Here is a 16,246-nt window from a genome sequence, read left to right as displayed (position 1 = left end):
TTCCATACAACGGAAAGAAAACAACCTACACTTAAAATGGTGTACGTTGTAATGAATGGTTTTGTTCACCTTTAAAATGCTCAACACTTTTCATCACCCTCCGGCACAGGGGTGCCCCGTCGGCAGGGTCCGGGGGGTCCTGCGTTAGCATCAGAGTTTTCTGTCACAGCACGTGTCGCCATTTCTGCAGCCGCTCACACACGCCTGCCTGTCGCCTCCTCGCACACTTTCATTGCTTGCCCTCCTCTCAGCCGCGTCCCAGTGTCCCCTCCGCGAGATTTTTACTGGCCAGCCGCCATGAGGCAGGAGTGCTCTGTCTTCCTTCGTTTTTCATTGAAAACAGTGCGCGTGGCAATCCCGGGGCCTGAACGCCTCCCGTGGGGCCAACTTCAGAATCGCTTTCTGACAGATGCGTGTGTGGCGTTGGCTTACGCGGAGCCTCCGTCCCGTTCCCACATTCATGGTTCCTTCTCCTTCGCCACAGAGACCGGTTCTGTCTGCATTTCCCAGGAGCCCAGACGGGGGTCCTGGGCCCGTTCCGTGGGCTGGGCCTCTTCGGCTCTGGAGCCCCCCCCCCCCCCCGCCCATGGTCTCCGCTGGTGGATGACGGGCTCCTGAGAAGCCTGCTCTTGGTCTGGTTCTGTTACAGCTCAGACCACGTGTCCCCGGGCGCAGTCAGGGGAAGGTCCCTCCCTCGCGAACCACTGGTCTCCTGCTTGAACCTCTGGGGTGAGGGTGACGTCGTGCTGGCTTCCCCTCACGCTGTCCTCGCCCCTCCCGCCTGAGGGTCCCTGCTCCGCGCCCATCGGAGCGTGTGCCCCTGGGGCCAGACACGCGAGTGTGGGCCGGCTCTCAATGGGGCACGGCCAGCCCCACGTCTTCCCTCTCAGGAGAGCGTCTTTACCTTCTTTTTTATTTCTTCTAAATGGGGGGACTCCCGCCCTGGCTGGTGTGGCTCCATGGATAGAGCTTCAGCCTGCGGACGGAAGGGTCCTGGGTTCGATTCTGGTCACGGGCACAGGCCCAAGTTGTGGGTTTGATCCCCCATAGAGGGCGTGCAGGACGCAGCTGATCAGTGATTCTTCCTCATCATTGATGTTTCCATCTCTCCTCTCTTCCTCTCTGAAAGCAATAAGAATATAGTTTAAAAATAAATAAATAAAAATAAATGGAGGGACTCCACTGTGCCAGCCACTGGCAGACCCTGAGGCGGCTCCGCGGCCCCAGCGCCAGGGCCCAGGTCATCTGAGAGCCCATGCCGGGTGGCCTGTGGCTCCGCCCTGGACACTGCTTGGCCACGGGACACCACACCGTCACTTTCCTCTCTTGGGGCCCCCAGGAGTCTTACAAGCAGGGGAGCAGCGAGCAGCGACTTGCCCTGGGCTCCCCTCTGACCCTGTCTCCAGGGTCGCCTTTGCCCTGACTTAGTGCACGGCCAGCTGCCCTGCCGCGGCTCCTTTGCTGGAACATTCCTGAGCCAAAGCCCCGCCGAGTCTCTCTCCGGCTGCTTCCAGCCGAGGCTTTGCCGGGAGCCACAGCAGCCCCGGGGCCACTTCTGTGGCTGTGATTTTACTGCTCAGCGAGTCCCTGCAGCCCAGCGTGGCTCACTTATTCCTGTCACATTTCTGGGGCCAAAGCAGGGCCCTGCCTACGCTGCCTTCGGCCTCTGCTATCCTAGCCTTTCCTTGTCTCACGGTTCACAGCTGTAATGAATGTGCTCTCAATCACCAAAAAAAAAAAAAAAAAGGAACTTGGAGCCCCCTGCCCGCCTGCCCCCTGCCCGCCTGCCCCTCACACTGTCCCCAACGACACAAGCCAGGAGTGGCCACGGCCACAGCGATGCCTGTCCGTCTGAGTGGCCAGAGCAAGCGGGCGTTTCTGGCAGGTGCTGCCCGCCACCTGCTGGCGGGGCCTTTGGGGAAAGCAGATCAGTTCTGAAGGGAGGCCTCTACCTGGTAAAAGCAAGAGACAGAGCCAAGTGGAGGAACGAGGGAGGGGACCACCACCCCCACCCCCACCCCCCAGGCCCGGTTCCCAGTCTCTCAGCCCCAGGAGCCCTGCGCCCTGCCCCCCCACCCCCACGCCGGGCCTCCACCGCCGCCCCTGTGCTCCGAGCGCCGGCCTCGCGGTAGAGCCCGCCAGGTGGTGATGAGGCGGCACCCAGGTGTTGGCGGTCGGAGGCCTGAGCTTTACGCCCTGTTCTCGGTGCAGACGCCATGGACCGTGGGATGTGGAGATGGATTCCCTTCCACCGGGAAAGGTAGCCGGCAGCACTGAGGCCAGGGAGGCCGGGCGCCGAGGCAGCAGCGCCCACTGGGGCCCCGCACACGGCTCCCCGCCTGTCTGCTGTCCTTGCTCCCTGAGCTGCTTGGGCTGGGGGTTGGGGGGGGCAGGCCCTTCTGAGCTCTGGGCTCTGGAATCGTGTAGAAGCCCTTCAGAGCAGCCGCCTGCCCAGGGGCCTAAAGGGAGGAGCCACCCTCACTCCTGGGTCTCCGAGTCCACGTGGCCCGTTAGCTGGGTCCGTGTTCCATCCGCTCACTTGTCGGTCAGTGTTCTCTCCAGAGAGCTGCGGGATGGCGGGAAGGAGGGGCTTGGCCACACGACGCCCGGCCCCGGCCCTGACGCTGGATGGCCGTCACCCCCACCTTCTGGGTGGGCCCTGGTGGACAGGGCGCAGGCTCCCCCAGAGGCTCCACGCTGTCCCCGCGACCTGGGGACCCTGCCCTGCTTAGAGCGAGGGCCCGCCTTCCCTGAGTAAAATAACCTCAAGGTGTCATCTCTCCCCTGCGGACGGCCACGGCCACGGGGACCTGTGGGGGGACAGGCGGGAGGGCCGTGGTTCCCGCCACCCCGCGTGGGCGCCGACCCCGCTGCCCTTGTGCTGCCGCCTGCGGTGACAGTGCCTGTGTTGTGTCTTTCAGCCGGTCATGTGAAGGTAGAGGCTCAGAGTGATGAAGAGCGTGGGCGTGCCTGTGACATGAATGGGGAGGCGTGTGCCCAGGACTTGCGCGTGCTTGGCGCCGCGGGCGAGGACGTGAATGGCTCCCACGGCGGCCCGGGCGGCAGAGCGCTGTCGGGCGCTGGAGGCATCCGACTTCCTAACGGCAAACTGAAGTGCGATGTCTGTGGGATCGTTTGCATCGGCCCCAATGTGCTCATGGTGCACAAGAGAAGCCACACGGGTAAGGCCTGGCGCGTCCTCCAGGGCCGGGGGGCCCCAGAGCATGTGGAAAGGCGGGCACGGCCCGGAGGCTCCCAATGGGGGCGCGTCTCCCCTCCCCCCTCCCCCTCCCCCCTTCCCTCGGGGCTGCAGGCAAAGGGGCTCCCTCACCGCCAGGCCGACCCCAGAGACCAGAACCTGAAACTGGAGGCTGGCAGCCTCGGGCCAGTGCGGGCGGCGGCGTGTCCGGGTCGCGCCCTCTAAGTGGGGCGGTGGGTGTCGTGAGGTTCACATGCCAGGGAGTCGCCCTTAGACAGCGAGACGGGACCTCACAAACAGGGATGAGAACTCCAAAACCTCCGCCTAGACCGTCCGCTGAGAAGCCGGCCGAGCACACGCGTGTTATGTCCCAGCGTCAGGGCTGGGTGTGCAGGAACCCGAGGGAGCGACGGCTCCCAAAGCGCAGTCCCCTCCCCTCCCGCCCAGGGCAGCCTCTCCAACCTCAGAGTCAGGAGCGGGCCTGACACCACCCCGTCTGCTGGGGCCTGGGAGCCCGACAGGGGAGGGAGGTGTAGTGCCCCACGGAGGGCGGGCAGCCCGCGTCCGCTCACCCCGGGGTGGGGGCGGGAGAGTCCCCTGTGCCCCTCCCTGTGCCCAGCACTCCGTCTGGGGGCCCCCATCACCTGCTTCTCCCCTCCGCTGTCCAGTCCCCACTAATGGGGTGCTTTTGCCTGTGCTGCGCCTCCCCGTCTCTTGAACAGAAACACTGCTCTCCGCCATAAATGTGGGCAAAACCGTCCATGTGTCAGCCCCGTGGCCGCAGAGCGTCTGAGTCCGCACAGCCCGGGGCTGGCCCAGCCGGTGGTCACGGAGCAGGCGTCAGCCCCACGCCGGGGGCGGGGGGGTGAGGGGGACAGGCCACGAGGGGAGACGTGCTGTAGCGACAGGGCGGGTCCCCCGAGGAGTCCCGGGCGTGAGGCCGCCTCGTGCGGGTCCCCTGGGGCGGGGACACCAAAGAGGAGCCAGAACCCGCGGGCACTGGGCCAGGGAGCCGTCCGGGAAGGGCAGGTCTTGGCGGCGTTGTGACTTTCATGGTTGAGTCGGGGCCGTTTCTAGAATGATGTCTTGCATCAGTCGTGCATCTGGGGGAGATGTCTATTTTCAAGAAGCATTCGTTTTCTGTAAAAATGCATATTTTAAAAGTGAGCGAACTTTGTTTTTCCCTGTGGGTCCCTGACTCCTGGAGTCCCCGGCGAGGCCGGGTGTGGGTGAAGCCCGCTGGACGGCTGCCAGGCCCCTCTCCTCCGCCCCGTGTAGTGAGGTGCGGGGAGGGGACAGTGGTTACTGTGATGGACCCCCCCCCAATGCAGGAGTCGCCCTCCCAGCTGAGTGACTTCCCCACGGGTTCGTGTAGGGCCTGACTCCCGCGCACAGCCTCCTAAATGAATGTGCGGTCAGTCCTGGCACCCTCCACGGCCCGGATACCGGCTCCTGCCCGGTGCACGGAATCGCGTTCCCTGGAGAGGCCTGCGGGTGGCGGGCGCAGTCCGGGCTGACAGCTGCCCGCTTCTCCCACGGCCAGTCCCTTGCTCAGAACCAGGGACGGTCTCCACGTGCGCTCACAGGCAGACACGCCGGGGTCACGGGGGGACAGGGAGGGACTTGGCCGCGTGGGGTGACCCCGCAGGCCTGCACAGAGGCGTCCGCGCACGGGGATCCGAGTGGAACGTGCAGAAAAGGCCCGCACGCTCTCCACCGGCCCCTCTCCGAGGCCCCTGAGTCTCAACCTTTGAGAGCCGGGCGCTCGCCCAGCGCCTCTGACAAGGCCGAGCCTGCCGGGCCCAGAGGAGGCCTGGGTGCTGGCCGGGCCGAGCGTCTGCGGGGGGCGGGGGGCACAGCCGAACAGGCACTTCCGAGGGCCCTTCCTTGGGGCCTAGGTGAACCTAGTGAGCGCACAGCCAGGACCCGCCCCGCGCCCCCCCGCCGCCCCCGCAGCCCGCGCACAGGCGGCTGCCCTGGTGCCTGCTCTCGGGGGCTCTCCCACGGCGTCTTGGTGCCGTCTGAGCGGCTTATGGGGACCCACACTTCACTGCCTGGTGATGCAGCTCCGTTTCTTTCTTCTTTTTTTTTCTTTCTTTTTTTTTTTTTTTTTTTTTTACCAAAGAAAGGTGGGCAGAGACCCTGTGACGAATTTCAGCGGCTTCTCCCTCCTCCCCCGATTTTTTGTTGATTTTTAGACAGCGAGGAAGGGAGGGGGGGAGAGAGAAACACGGATGTTCCCCAAACCGCTGCCTCCTGCACGCCCCCCACCCAGCACATGCCCGACCGGGCATCGAACCGGCCCACAAACAGCCACGTGGCCCGGGCTCAGGCTCGACGTGTGGCGCAGGTGTGCGGGCGCGGCCCGGCCAGCGCCTCCCAGTCCAGGTGCGACGCGGCGGCGGGGAGGGGAGAGGCCGCAGGGCAGGAAAACCGCCCGGCACCGTGCCCTGAATGCTGGGGTTTCTAACGGAAAAGATAAAAAGATAAAAAATGTGCCCAGGTTACGGGGGGGGGGGGGGGGAGCCCTCTGTTCCCACCGGTGAGGGGCCAGGCCCCAGGGCCCACGGGGCTGCGTGCTGCCCGGGCTCGGCCGCCGGCCCCCCACAGCGCCTGCGGTCAGGTGGGCTTTTCAGTTCGCCTCCCTGTGATTTACCCGCGGGAAGCGTGTGAGGCAGGCGCCACGTCTTTACCCGAATCAGTGGCCAGAAGGGCACGGCCTTCCTACCGAGTCCCGGGGCTTAGCACTCCGCGGGAGTGCAGGAGGCTGAAGGCGGCCGGCCGTGGGGAGCTGGCCTCCCTCAGCCCACAGCCCGGCCGCCCGCAGGGGGTGCTGCGGCCTCGCCGCTCAGGGATACGGGTCCAGCTCTGCGTCCATTGGACTGCAGGCCGCTCCTCCCCGCTGCCCCTGGAGGGAGAGGGTCTGAGCCACGCCCTGCTGTGTGGCCACCTCACGGAGCGCGCTCTGCGAGTCCCCGGCCCGTCACACGCGTGCCAGGCGGCAGGAAGAACGGGCGTCAGGAGAGCTGGCGGGGGGGGGGGGGGGGCCGCAGCGCCGGGCACACAGAGCCGCAGGCGCGTCACGGCCTCCCTCTGGGAACGGCCGCCGGCTTCCCTCCCGCCCTGCGCTGCGGAGGGGACACGGCTCCAGGGTCTGTCCTTCCTTTTCTTTAAACATTTCTATGGAATCCAGAGAGGAAGGGGGAGGGAGGGAGAGAGAAACATCAATGATGAGAGAGAATCACTGATTGGCTGCCTCCTGCACGCCCCCCACTGGGGACCGAGCCCACACCCAGCCGTGTGCCCTGACCAGGAATCGAACCCTGACCTGGTTCATAGGCCGACGCTCACCACGGAGCCACGCCTGCCAGGCCAAGGGTCTGTCCTGTGTGTCTCCACCGAGACACCGGTTCCTGGCAGGGCCCCACCTGGGCTTGCCCCCCACAACCCTCAGTGCCTCGTCCACGGGGAGGGACTCTAGCTGTGGGTCGTCCAAGCACGTGTCACCGGAGTGTCCCCCATCCCCGTCACCAGCATTCCCACGGCATGAGACCTCCCGACTGACTGTCCTTCCAGAGCCCCCAGTCTGAGGGTCCCCGGGCAGAGCCAGGGCTGGGTGCCCCCGCACGCGGGGACCTTTCTCTCCTTGGGGTCACACAGGCACATGCACACACGTGTGTGGGAGCAGGGCCAGGTGTTCCTGACAGACAGTGACATGCTCCCTCTGTGGGGCGCTCCTCGGGGTGCCTGGCCCCCTTGCTCATGGGCTTGTGACTCGAGGGTCAGTTCTAGTTCGTTCGCCCTGGCTCCCGCCTGCTGGCGCTAGCCCTCTCCGCTCAGCGTCCCATCCGGATGGGTTTGGGCGCGCCTCGCGCGTCCTGGTTAGTGTCAGCCCCCCCCCCCGCCCCCCCCCCCCCGGCTGCAGTGGGTGTCACTGCACATCAGCTCCGGCGGCCACAGCAGCACCGCCTCGCCACAGAAAGGGTGGCACTGTGACGCCGGTGCCCCGCAGCCCAGGGGAGACACTGGTGCCGATTTCACCAGGACGGAGGCCGCGGCTGGGTCACTTTGGATAAATGACGGTGCACACACCATGTGAGCCCGTTGGGAAGACTGTGAAATACGCATCGTAACGGGTTCATTTTCCTAAGAAAAATCTGTTCCCAGGAGGCATGTGTTCATGGCAGCTCAGCACCAGGCGTGTTTCCGTGGCAGCTCAGCGCCAGGCGTGTTTCTGTGGCAGCTCAGCGCTGGGCGTGTTTCCGTGGCAGCTCGGCACCGGGCGTGTTTCGTGGCAGCTCGGCGCCGGGCGTGTTTCCGTGGCAGCTCGGTGCCGGGTGTGTTTCCGTGGCAGCTCGGTGCTGGGCGTGTTTCTGTGGCAGCTCAGCGCCAGGCATGTTTCCGTGGCGGCTCAGCGCCAGGCGTGTTTTTGTGGCGGCTCAGCACCAGGCGTGTTTTCGTGGCGGCTCAGCGCCAGGCGTGTTTTCGTGGCGGCTCAGTGCCAGGCGTGTTTTCGTGGCAGCTCAGCGCCAGGCGTGTTTTCGTGGCAGCTCAGCGCCAGGCGTGTTTTCGTGGCAGCTCAGCGCCAGGCGTGTTTTTGTGGCAGCTCAGCGCCAGGCGTGTTTTCGTGGCAGCTCAGCGCCAGGCATGTTTTCGTGGCAGCTCAGCGCCAGGCATGTTTCCGTGGCGGCTCAGCGCCAGGCTGGATGGTCGTATGTAGAGCATCTGTTTTGGGGGAGCTGCCGTGTTGCCCGAACAGGACACGGGCCTCGCCGTGAAAGTGAGCGCTGAGTGGCGGGTCCCAGCTGCGAGTCCAGTGCCCGCACTGCCTCAGAGCACATTGTCCCAGGTGCCCGCTGCTCCCCTGTCGGTCCCAGAGCATAGGGGCGTGCGCTGCCCACACAGCAGACCGGGACCCCGTCCTCGGCCACCCCGCCCACGGCCCCGCCCGGAGAGAACCCATCCTCGCGTGTCCGCAGTGAGGCTGCCACACCTGTGGGCAGGCCCCGCCGTGGCCTCGCGGTTGGGGCGGCGGGGCGCCTCTCCAGGCACTGCCGGGCCAGGTGGTGCGGGCTTTCGGACGATGCGGAGTTTCCATCCCGGTCTTCACGCCGCCTTTTCTCGGCTCTTCCTCCTCCTGCCTGTCCCCGCACTCTCTCTCCGTCTGTCTCCTTCCTGGTCGCCTGTGAAGGGACAGACAGGTAATGGAGAAGAAATTGAAAGGGAAATACAGGGAGATGTAAATGAAAAGAAGTTATTATAAGTGTTATAATGAACTGCCTTTCATTTAAATATAAGAATGTAACGCTGAAATGAACTTGTGATCCTGAAATGCATTTTTAATGAGTTTCCTTTTTATTTTGCTGCTTCAGTGGCATATTTTAAAGACCCTTTTGAAAAAAGCCACATTAAAAAGCCCCACCAAATGCCACAACACGCAGAATTGGATATTGGTTTATTCCAAAACTGCTGATCAGGAAGAGCGGTTCCTCATCACAGCACGTTGCAGCCACTTTATTCAAATGAGTTTGAATTTGCATTGTGATGTGCCGCTCTGATTTAGGGGAAAAAATTAGATTTTCAGATCAAATTGACCCGACCAGTGAAGCGTGAGGGGCTGGCAGGTTGCTCTGAGAGCCTGACGTGCTGTCAGACCTGCAGCCGGTGGACGTCGCTGCCCCTGGGAAGCAACTTTCTTGCCCACGGTCCCCTGTCATCCAGGCTGCGTCCCCCTGTCATCCAGGCTGCGTCCCCCTGTCATCCAGGGCGTGTCCCCCTCTTGTCCAGGGCGTGTCCCCCTCTCGTCCAGGGCGTGTCCCCCTCTCGTCCAGGGCGTGTCCCCCTCTCGTCCAGGGCGTGTCCCCCTCTCGTCCAGGGCGTGTCCCCCTCTCGTCCAGGGCGTGTCCCCCTCTCGTCCAGGGCGTGTCCCCCTCTCGTCCAGGGCGTGTCCCCCTCTCGTCCAGGGCGTGTCCCCCTCTCGTCCAGGGCGTGTCCCCCTCTCGTCCAGGGCGTGTCCCCCTCTCGTCCAGGGCGTGTCCCCCTCTCGTCCAGGGCGTGTCCCCCTCTCGTCCAGGGCGTGTCCCCCTCTCGTCCAGGGCGTGTCCCCCTCTCGTCCAGGGCGTGTCCCCCTCTCATCCAGGGTGTGTCCCCCTCTCGTCCAGGGTGTGTCCCCCTCTCGTCCAGGGCGTGTCCCCCTCTCGTCCAGGGCGCGTCCACCTCGGGTCCAGGGCATGTCCCCCTCTCATCCAGGGAGCGGCCCCCTCTCGTCCAGGGTGCATCCCCCTCTTGTCCAGGGCGTCCCCCTCTTGTCCAGGGCGTCCCCCTCGGGTCCTCCCGGGGCCGGGCCTGTGCTCACCGCCCCGTCTCCCTGCAGGAGAGCGGCCCTTCCAGTGCAGCCAGTGCGGGGCCTCCTTCACGCAGAAGGGCAACCTGCTGCGCCACATCAAGCTGCACTCCGGGGAGAAGCCCTTCAAGTGCCACCTCTGCAACTACGCCTGCCGCCGGAGGGATGCCCTCACCGGCCACCTGCGCACGCACTCCGGTAGGTCCTCGGGCACAGGCGGGGCCAGGGAGCCCTCCCCACTGGGTGGCCCACTCCCGGGGTGCAGCCCTGATGAGTGGGTAGCATCCGTGTCCCGTTCATCCTGTGGTTTCCCCATGAGCCAGAGGAGGTGGGTGGGCAAATCGCACAGGAAGTCCCGCCTCCGGGAGAGTATTTCCAAAGAGGCCCCGCCCCCTTCCCATCAGGTAAGTGGGTCTTTTTAAGGCAGCGGTTTTCAACCTGTGGGTCGCGCCCCCTTTGGCGGTCGAACAACCCTTTCACAGGGGTTGCCTGAGACCAACCTGCAGATCAGATATTTACATGACGATTCATAACAGTAGCAACGTTACAGTGATGAAGTAGCAACAAAAATAATTTTACGGTTGGGTCACAACGTGAGGAACTGTATTTAAAGGGCCAAAAGGTTGAGAACCACTGGCTTATAGGATGTCCTAGCTGTACTCTTATTGGGCATCACGCTAATGCCCAGAAAGCCCCAAATACACGTCTGTGTGGCTTGTCAGGCCACACACAGGGTCTCAGGAGCTCAGTAGCCATCATTGCAAAGGTGATAATGACCTCACCAGGGCCTGTCCTGATGGGTGGACACCTGTCCCCTGAGGGCACGCTGTCCCCACTGGGCCCGGTGTAACTCCCGCACCGGGAGCCGTCATCCCTCCGCCAGGAGGACACGCCCCACATGTGGCCAGCACACCCAGGGGCGGGAGGGCCAGCTGCGTCGCAGTGCGCAGGACGCCCCTCCTCAGCTCCCGCCGTGAAGCACGGCTTCAGATCAGATCTCTGCCCCCTGAGCAGTCCGCTGTTTCCCCTGACCCGGTGGCCCCACTCTTACCGGCCAGAGGAGGGAGGTGGGCCTGCGGGTGGGCCCCTGCCCTGCACGAGGCCTGGGACGGAGGTGACAGGCCCTGGCCCTGCCCACGGGGCCGCCCACGCCCACCAGGCTGCCTCCCCCGAGCAGGGCCCTGGGACCGAGAGAGGCTGCAGACCAGCTCCCTCACGACCTCTCGGGCGGCACCGATCGGAGGGGCCACCCCTGGAGCAGGGCAGGGTTTCCTGGGCTCAGACCCTCTCCCTCCCCAAGGGGAGCGCGTGTAGTTAGTGTCGGGTCCAGGGGCCTCTTCTGGGTCCATGGATGTGTCCCCATGTGCCAGGCACCCCAGCACCCCCTCTCCGGGGAGGAGACAGGTGCCAGGCAGCAAAGCCCCCCTCCCCGTGCGGTGACACAGTGTCCGGGGGGCGGGGAGCACGCGGGGCGGGCCGTCTCTGGGTGGGAGGCCGCAGGGAGACTCCAGCAGAAAAGGCCCGAGTGCAGGCTGAGAGGGGAGGCCTGACTCACCTTCAGAGACGCCCCGGACGCGCAGTTCAGCAAGTGGCCCCGAGGGGCTCGGGCGCCGGTGAGCACGCGCCGTGGACACCGGTCACGGTCCTGCCAGCGCAGCCTCGGAGTTCACCCGGGAGCGAGGCATCCCCTCTCCGTCCAGACCTCCTTCCTGGTCCGTAAGGAGGAGGCTCCCAGAACACGCGTGGTTGTTAACTTGTGACCCTTGGGGTGAGGTCTTAAAAGCTGCCAGGAGAGGAGCTGCACAACGCGGAGGAGCTGCTCCCCCCAGCGAGCGAGGTCAGCCGGGGTCACCGTGGGGTCAAGGTCACCATCCGGGACGGGGCAGGCGCTGCAGGCGACCGGGGCACTCTCCCATGGAGGAGACGGGGGCTCCCCACAGTGGGCGTCTCTCCTGTTTCCGCGTGTCGGTGACGAGAGGCGCGTGCTGTCCCGTGGCCTGAAGGCGTGCAGGGACTAAGGGGCCAGCAGGGCCCGTCAGGCCTCAGGTGTGACGCTGGGGGCCACGTCCGCCAAGTGGTCGGGACGGGACGTGGCAGACCCCGTGGCTGAGGGGCCAGGCAGACATCAGCCAGGGGACGGGCACCGGCCAGGGAGGGCACGCCTTCCCCCCGGCTCGTCCTCAGCTCACGCCGTCGGGGGTGACGCTGACTGACAACAGAACCTCTCCTGCACCCTCGCCAGTCCCAGGAGCGTAGGGGGGTTGCCCTGTCCTGCCCGCTGTGACGCTCGGGGGTGCGGGTCGGTGTTTTAGGGCCGTGGTCGGCAAACCGCGGCTCGCGAGCCACATGCGGCTCTTTGGCCCCTTCAGTGTGGCTCTTCCACAAAATACCGACTTCTGCGCATGGGCCACGAAGTTTCAATCGCACTGTACGTGTGCGCCTGCACGTGGTATTTTGTGGAAGAGCCACACTGAAGGGGCCAAAGAGCCGCATGTGGCTCGCGAGCCGCGGTTTGCCGACCACGGTTTTAGGGGAACCCAGCTGCACGCCTGCCTGTTTCCTTCGAGGCACAGTGGCGTCCTGCTGTCCGCTGAGTGAGAAATTCTCGGCGACAGGCGGGCTTTACGCCTGTGGGGGCCACGATGAGCGAGGGGGCCGTCCTGTCGTGAGAAAGCCACCCTGCGCCCGGGCTGCTGGTCACTCTGGCGTCTCCCGGTGCCGTGGACGCACGGCTCTCGGGAAAAGGATTCAGGAACGCGGCCGCCTCCCGTGCTGGGGAAACAGCCACCCCGCCACCTGCCAACGACTCCATCCGGCTCCCGGCTTCCCAGCGGCTGTGCGAGGAGCGAGGAGCGAGGAGCGAGGAGCGAGGCCCCTGCAGAACTGCCCCACACTGACAGCGGGGGCGGGGGCCCTTCCTTCGTCACCGCTTCCCGGGAAGTTGCGTGTTTCGCCAGAGACTTTCTCCCCTGGGAGCACCGGGCGATGCTTCGCTGTGCACGTCAGTTCCGCTGCTACCGTGGACGCGCTTCCTGGGCCCAGAGTCCACACCCATCACAAACGCAGGGATGGGCACCCAGACCCCAGGGCGTATCCCGGACATTCGCTGAGGTTCTGCTTCTCCAGGAAAGGACACGAGGGGCTCTCTAAGGGCTGCTTGTCCTAAAGGAGCACTCGGCTCGGGCAGCGTCCTGTATCTCAGCGTGATGCCCTTGGCGTTAGGGATCCGGCACCTGCTGCAGGTGACGGTCCTTTTCTCCTCTGGAACGTTCCGGAATGCTGCGGGTTTCGTCTCGGTCTCCGGAACCATCGCTTCTGTCCACCTGCGGACAGTACAAGCTGCGGTTGCCCATTTCGCCCAACATGCCGACTCGGATGGTTTGATTTTTATGGGAGACTTTCAAGTGAGTGAATCCAACGTGAGCAGAAGGAAGGAGACTGCGCTGGTCTGAGGATGGAAGTGCACATTCTTCTTTTGGGGTTAACCCTCACCCCAGGATATCTTCCCTTTGATTTTAGAGAGAGAGGGAGAGAGAGAGAGAGAGAAACAGCGATGTGAGAAACACACCGATGGGTGGCCTCCTGCACGCGCCCTGGACAGGGCCTGGGCCTGGGAGGAGCCTGCAACCGAGGCACGTGCCCTTGACCAGACTCGAACCCGGGACCCTTCGGCCCGCAGGCCCACGCTCTATCCACTGAGCCACACCGGCCAGGGTGGCAGCGCATGTTCTTTATCGAAGTCATTGAAGACCTTTGCCCGTCTCACCCCCTAAAGGTCTGGTAGGAAAGTCTGGAAACTCAGGCCCGAGGGGAATCCTAGTCCCCTTCCCACAGCGGGGGGAGACCTCCACTCACCGCCTGGAGCCGCCGCCGCCATGCGTGACAGCTAAGCAGGGCGAGAGCTTCGTCCTCCGGACACTGCTCACCGGCCAGTGCTCAGCAGCCGCAGTGGCTGGTGGCCGCCCCGTCGGACGCGCAGGTAGAACAGGCCCCTTCGCAGAGCGTCCAGCTGGATGGGACGGATCTGGAAACCTCGCCCTCCCGGGGCCTTCGGAGAAACACAGAACTTGAAGTGAGACAAGACAATGCCTTTTGGAAAACACATGCTCACGGCGTTGAAGATACTCATCGCCATGGTTTCCTGAGGCCTCCGTCACCCCGCTCCTGCTGCGTGGAGTTTCCTCGGGCTGCCTTAGGTCTGGCCCCGGGACAGGAGTCCGACCGAGGAAAGGAATCTTTTTTTTTTAAATATATTTTTATTGATTTCAGAGAGGAAGGAAGAGGGAGAAAGAGATAGAAACATCCATGGTGAGAGAGCATCATGGATCGGCTGCCTCCTGCACGCCCCCCACTGGGGATCGAGCCCACAACCTGGGCATGTGCCCTTGACCGGAATCGAACCTGGGACCTTTCAGTTCACAGGCCGACGTTCTGTCCACTGAGCCACACCGGCCAGGGCAAGAATCTTATATGGCTGGCCAGCACGCGCCTCCCTCCCACCTCTGCCCGGACCCGACCCCTGTCACCCCGCGGGGGTGCGTTCCCTCCGGGTGGAGGACAGCGATTTCCGCAGGAGAGACGTGGTCAGGACAGGGGCGAGCGCAGGGGGAGCGGGACGCGCAGGGGTCCCGGGGCATCGAGGAAACCCCTCGGCGTTGGCCTGGTGACGGTTGGCAGTTCTGGCCGGTCCCGGCGCTCTGAGCTCTGAGGGCAGGGCCTGCGGCCGCCTGGCTGACGGCTGTGTTGCATGCTCCCCTCCCTGAGGCCGCGTTTAATCGGGGTCTCGAACTCGGTTCTGTCTCTGCAGTTGGTAAACCTCACAAATGTGGATATTGTGGCCGGAGCTATAAGCAGCGAAGCTCCTTAGAGGAACATAAAGAGCGCTGCCACAACTACTTGCAAACCATGGGCCTTCCCGGCACGCTCTACCCAGGTAAGCGCCCGCCCGCCCGGCCGCCCCAGGACCCGGGAGCCTCTGGCCCCCCCAGAGCCCCACTCGCCTCGTCCCCCAGAGGGACGTGACCTCGAACCCGCCCCCTGAAATCTGGGGAAGTTTCTAAGATACTAGTGACCGTTGACATGTTGGGGTTTATTTTTTAATGTGTTGTGTTGTTTTTTTTAATTTTTGGTAACTTTTGTTTTTAATCCTCACCCAAGGAGTAAGGATATTTTTTCCATTGATTTTTAGAGAGTGGAGGGCGAGGGAGAGGAAAGAGAGAAAAACATCGATGTGAAAGAAACACATCGATGGGTTGCCTCCCACTCGCGCCCCAACCGGGGCCTGGGATTGAACCTCCAACCGAGGTACACGCCCTTGACCGGCAATCGGGCCTGTGACCCTTCAGTCTGTGGCCGGCGCTCTGACCACTGAGGAGTACTGGTTGCTTCTTTGTGCCGAGTCACCAAGACAGGACGTGAACGCTGCAGAGACGGCTTGCATGAGGTGTGTCCACTAAGCTCCCAGGCTGTCCGGTCGTGGGCGCGAGAGCACGGCTTGACTTGGCCCCGCCGTCGGCAGCACGCACTGCACAGCTCTGGCCACTCTCCCCTGTGAAATGGAAGCCGCCAAGCCCCGGGCGGTGTGGCTCAGTGGGCAGAGCGCCAGCCCTCAGACCTGAAGGGTCGCAGGTTCGGGTCCGGTCAAGGGCACGCACCTTGTTTGCAGGTTCGATCCCCTGCCCTGGTCTGGGCGTGTGCGGGAGGCAGCCAACCCATGAGCCTCTCTCACATCAGTGTTTCTCTCGGCCTCCCCCACTCCGTTCACTCTTTCTAAACATCAGTGGAACACACCCCCGGGGGAGGGTTAACCAAAAGAAAAAAAATATGGGAGCGACACTTCCTGCCGGGCCGACTGCGCAGGAAGAACCGAGAGGGGGAGCCGGCGTGAGAGCGTGGAGCGTCCACGCAGGTCACACATGTACCTGGACGCGGGGCCAGGGCACCCAAGTGCTGCCCCCGACACTCGGTTCTGTTCTGCCCTCGATGGCAGTCGGCTGAGACGGCGACCGTCCGTGTGCTCAACGGTCAGAGTCACCGCGTCCTGCCTTGGCCGCTTGGCGCTCCGGGAGCCTGGAGTCCCTCCCGGGGTGTCCCCGAGGCATGGCGAAGGCCCTGGGAGCCCACGGAGGCACATGGGCCAGTCCCCCGAGACGGCGGCTGGGCTGGGGGCAGGCGGGGGGCGGGGGGCCCTGGCTGCTGGGCGTGGCTGTGCCCTCCCTGCCTCCGGTCCCCTGTCCTTCCCAGGCCCCCACCCACCCAGTGGGCGCCCGTGCAGGCTCTCCCCTCTCCGTCCCCTTAGCCGGGCCCAGCCTTGGGATGAGGTGTGAATAGAAGGGGGTGTACATACAGGGTGTAGAGATGAGTGTGGGTGACCACAGCAGCTCTGAGTCAGGGGCACCCTGGTCACCTGTCGTACTTGGGTCCTGTCCGTGCGGACCCAGGTTTCTCCGGAGGCTCAGGGGCCCTTTGCAGGAACGGGGGGCGGAGAGGCCGGGAGCTGGGAGCTGGGGCTGGCGTGCCTCTCACTGAGACGGCCCTGAGGTTCCCTCAGGACCCAGCCTCCTGGCAGAGGGGAAACCCCTTTGGCCTGGCCAGGCCCTCGAGAGGGAGAGGGAGGGGACGGAGCCTACAGAAGCCCGTCGGGGGAGTGCGACGGCAAAGGGTGGGGCTATGGCATCGGGTTGGCCGTGTAACAACCCACGTTC

The 16,246-nt window shown here is 64.3% G+C and overlaps 1 protein-coding gene across 12 annotated transcripts in view; it reads left to right on the top strand.

The window, feature by feature from the left end:
* The window catches only part of IKZF1 (IKAROS family zinc finger 1), a 76,315-nt gene that overhangs the window by 48,767 nt on the left and 11,302 nt on the right, over positions 1-16,246 (top strand). For 6 of the 12 annotated variants that reach the window (XM_059655933.1, XM_059655939.1, XM_059655934.1 and 3 more), the window contains 3 exons: positions 2,922-3,182; positions 9,573-9,740; positions 14,350-14,475. In XM_059655933.1, the coding sequence (XP_059511916.1) occupies positions 2,922-3,182; positions 9,573-9,740; positions 14,350-14,475 (555 nt within the window). The remainder of the gene's footprint in view (positions 1-2,921; positions 3,183-9,572; positions 9,741-14,349; positions 14,476-16,246) is intronic. The other 6 variants (XM_059655942.1, XM_059655941.1, XM_059655938.1 and 3 more) reach the window with 3 other exon arrangements.

Source organism: Myotis daubentonii, chromosome 10 (assembly GCF_963259705.1).
Source record: "Myotis daubentonii chromosome 10, mMyoDau2.1, whole genome shotgun sequence".
Taxonomy (NCBI): Eukaryota; Metazoa; Chordata; class Mammalia; order Chiroptera; family Vespertilionidae; genus Myotis; species Myotis daubentonii.
This window is presented reverse-complemented; position numbering and strand designations above follow the sequence as displayed.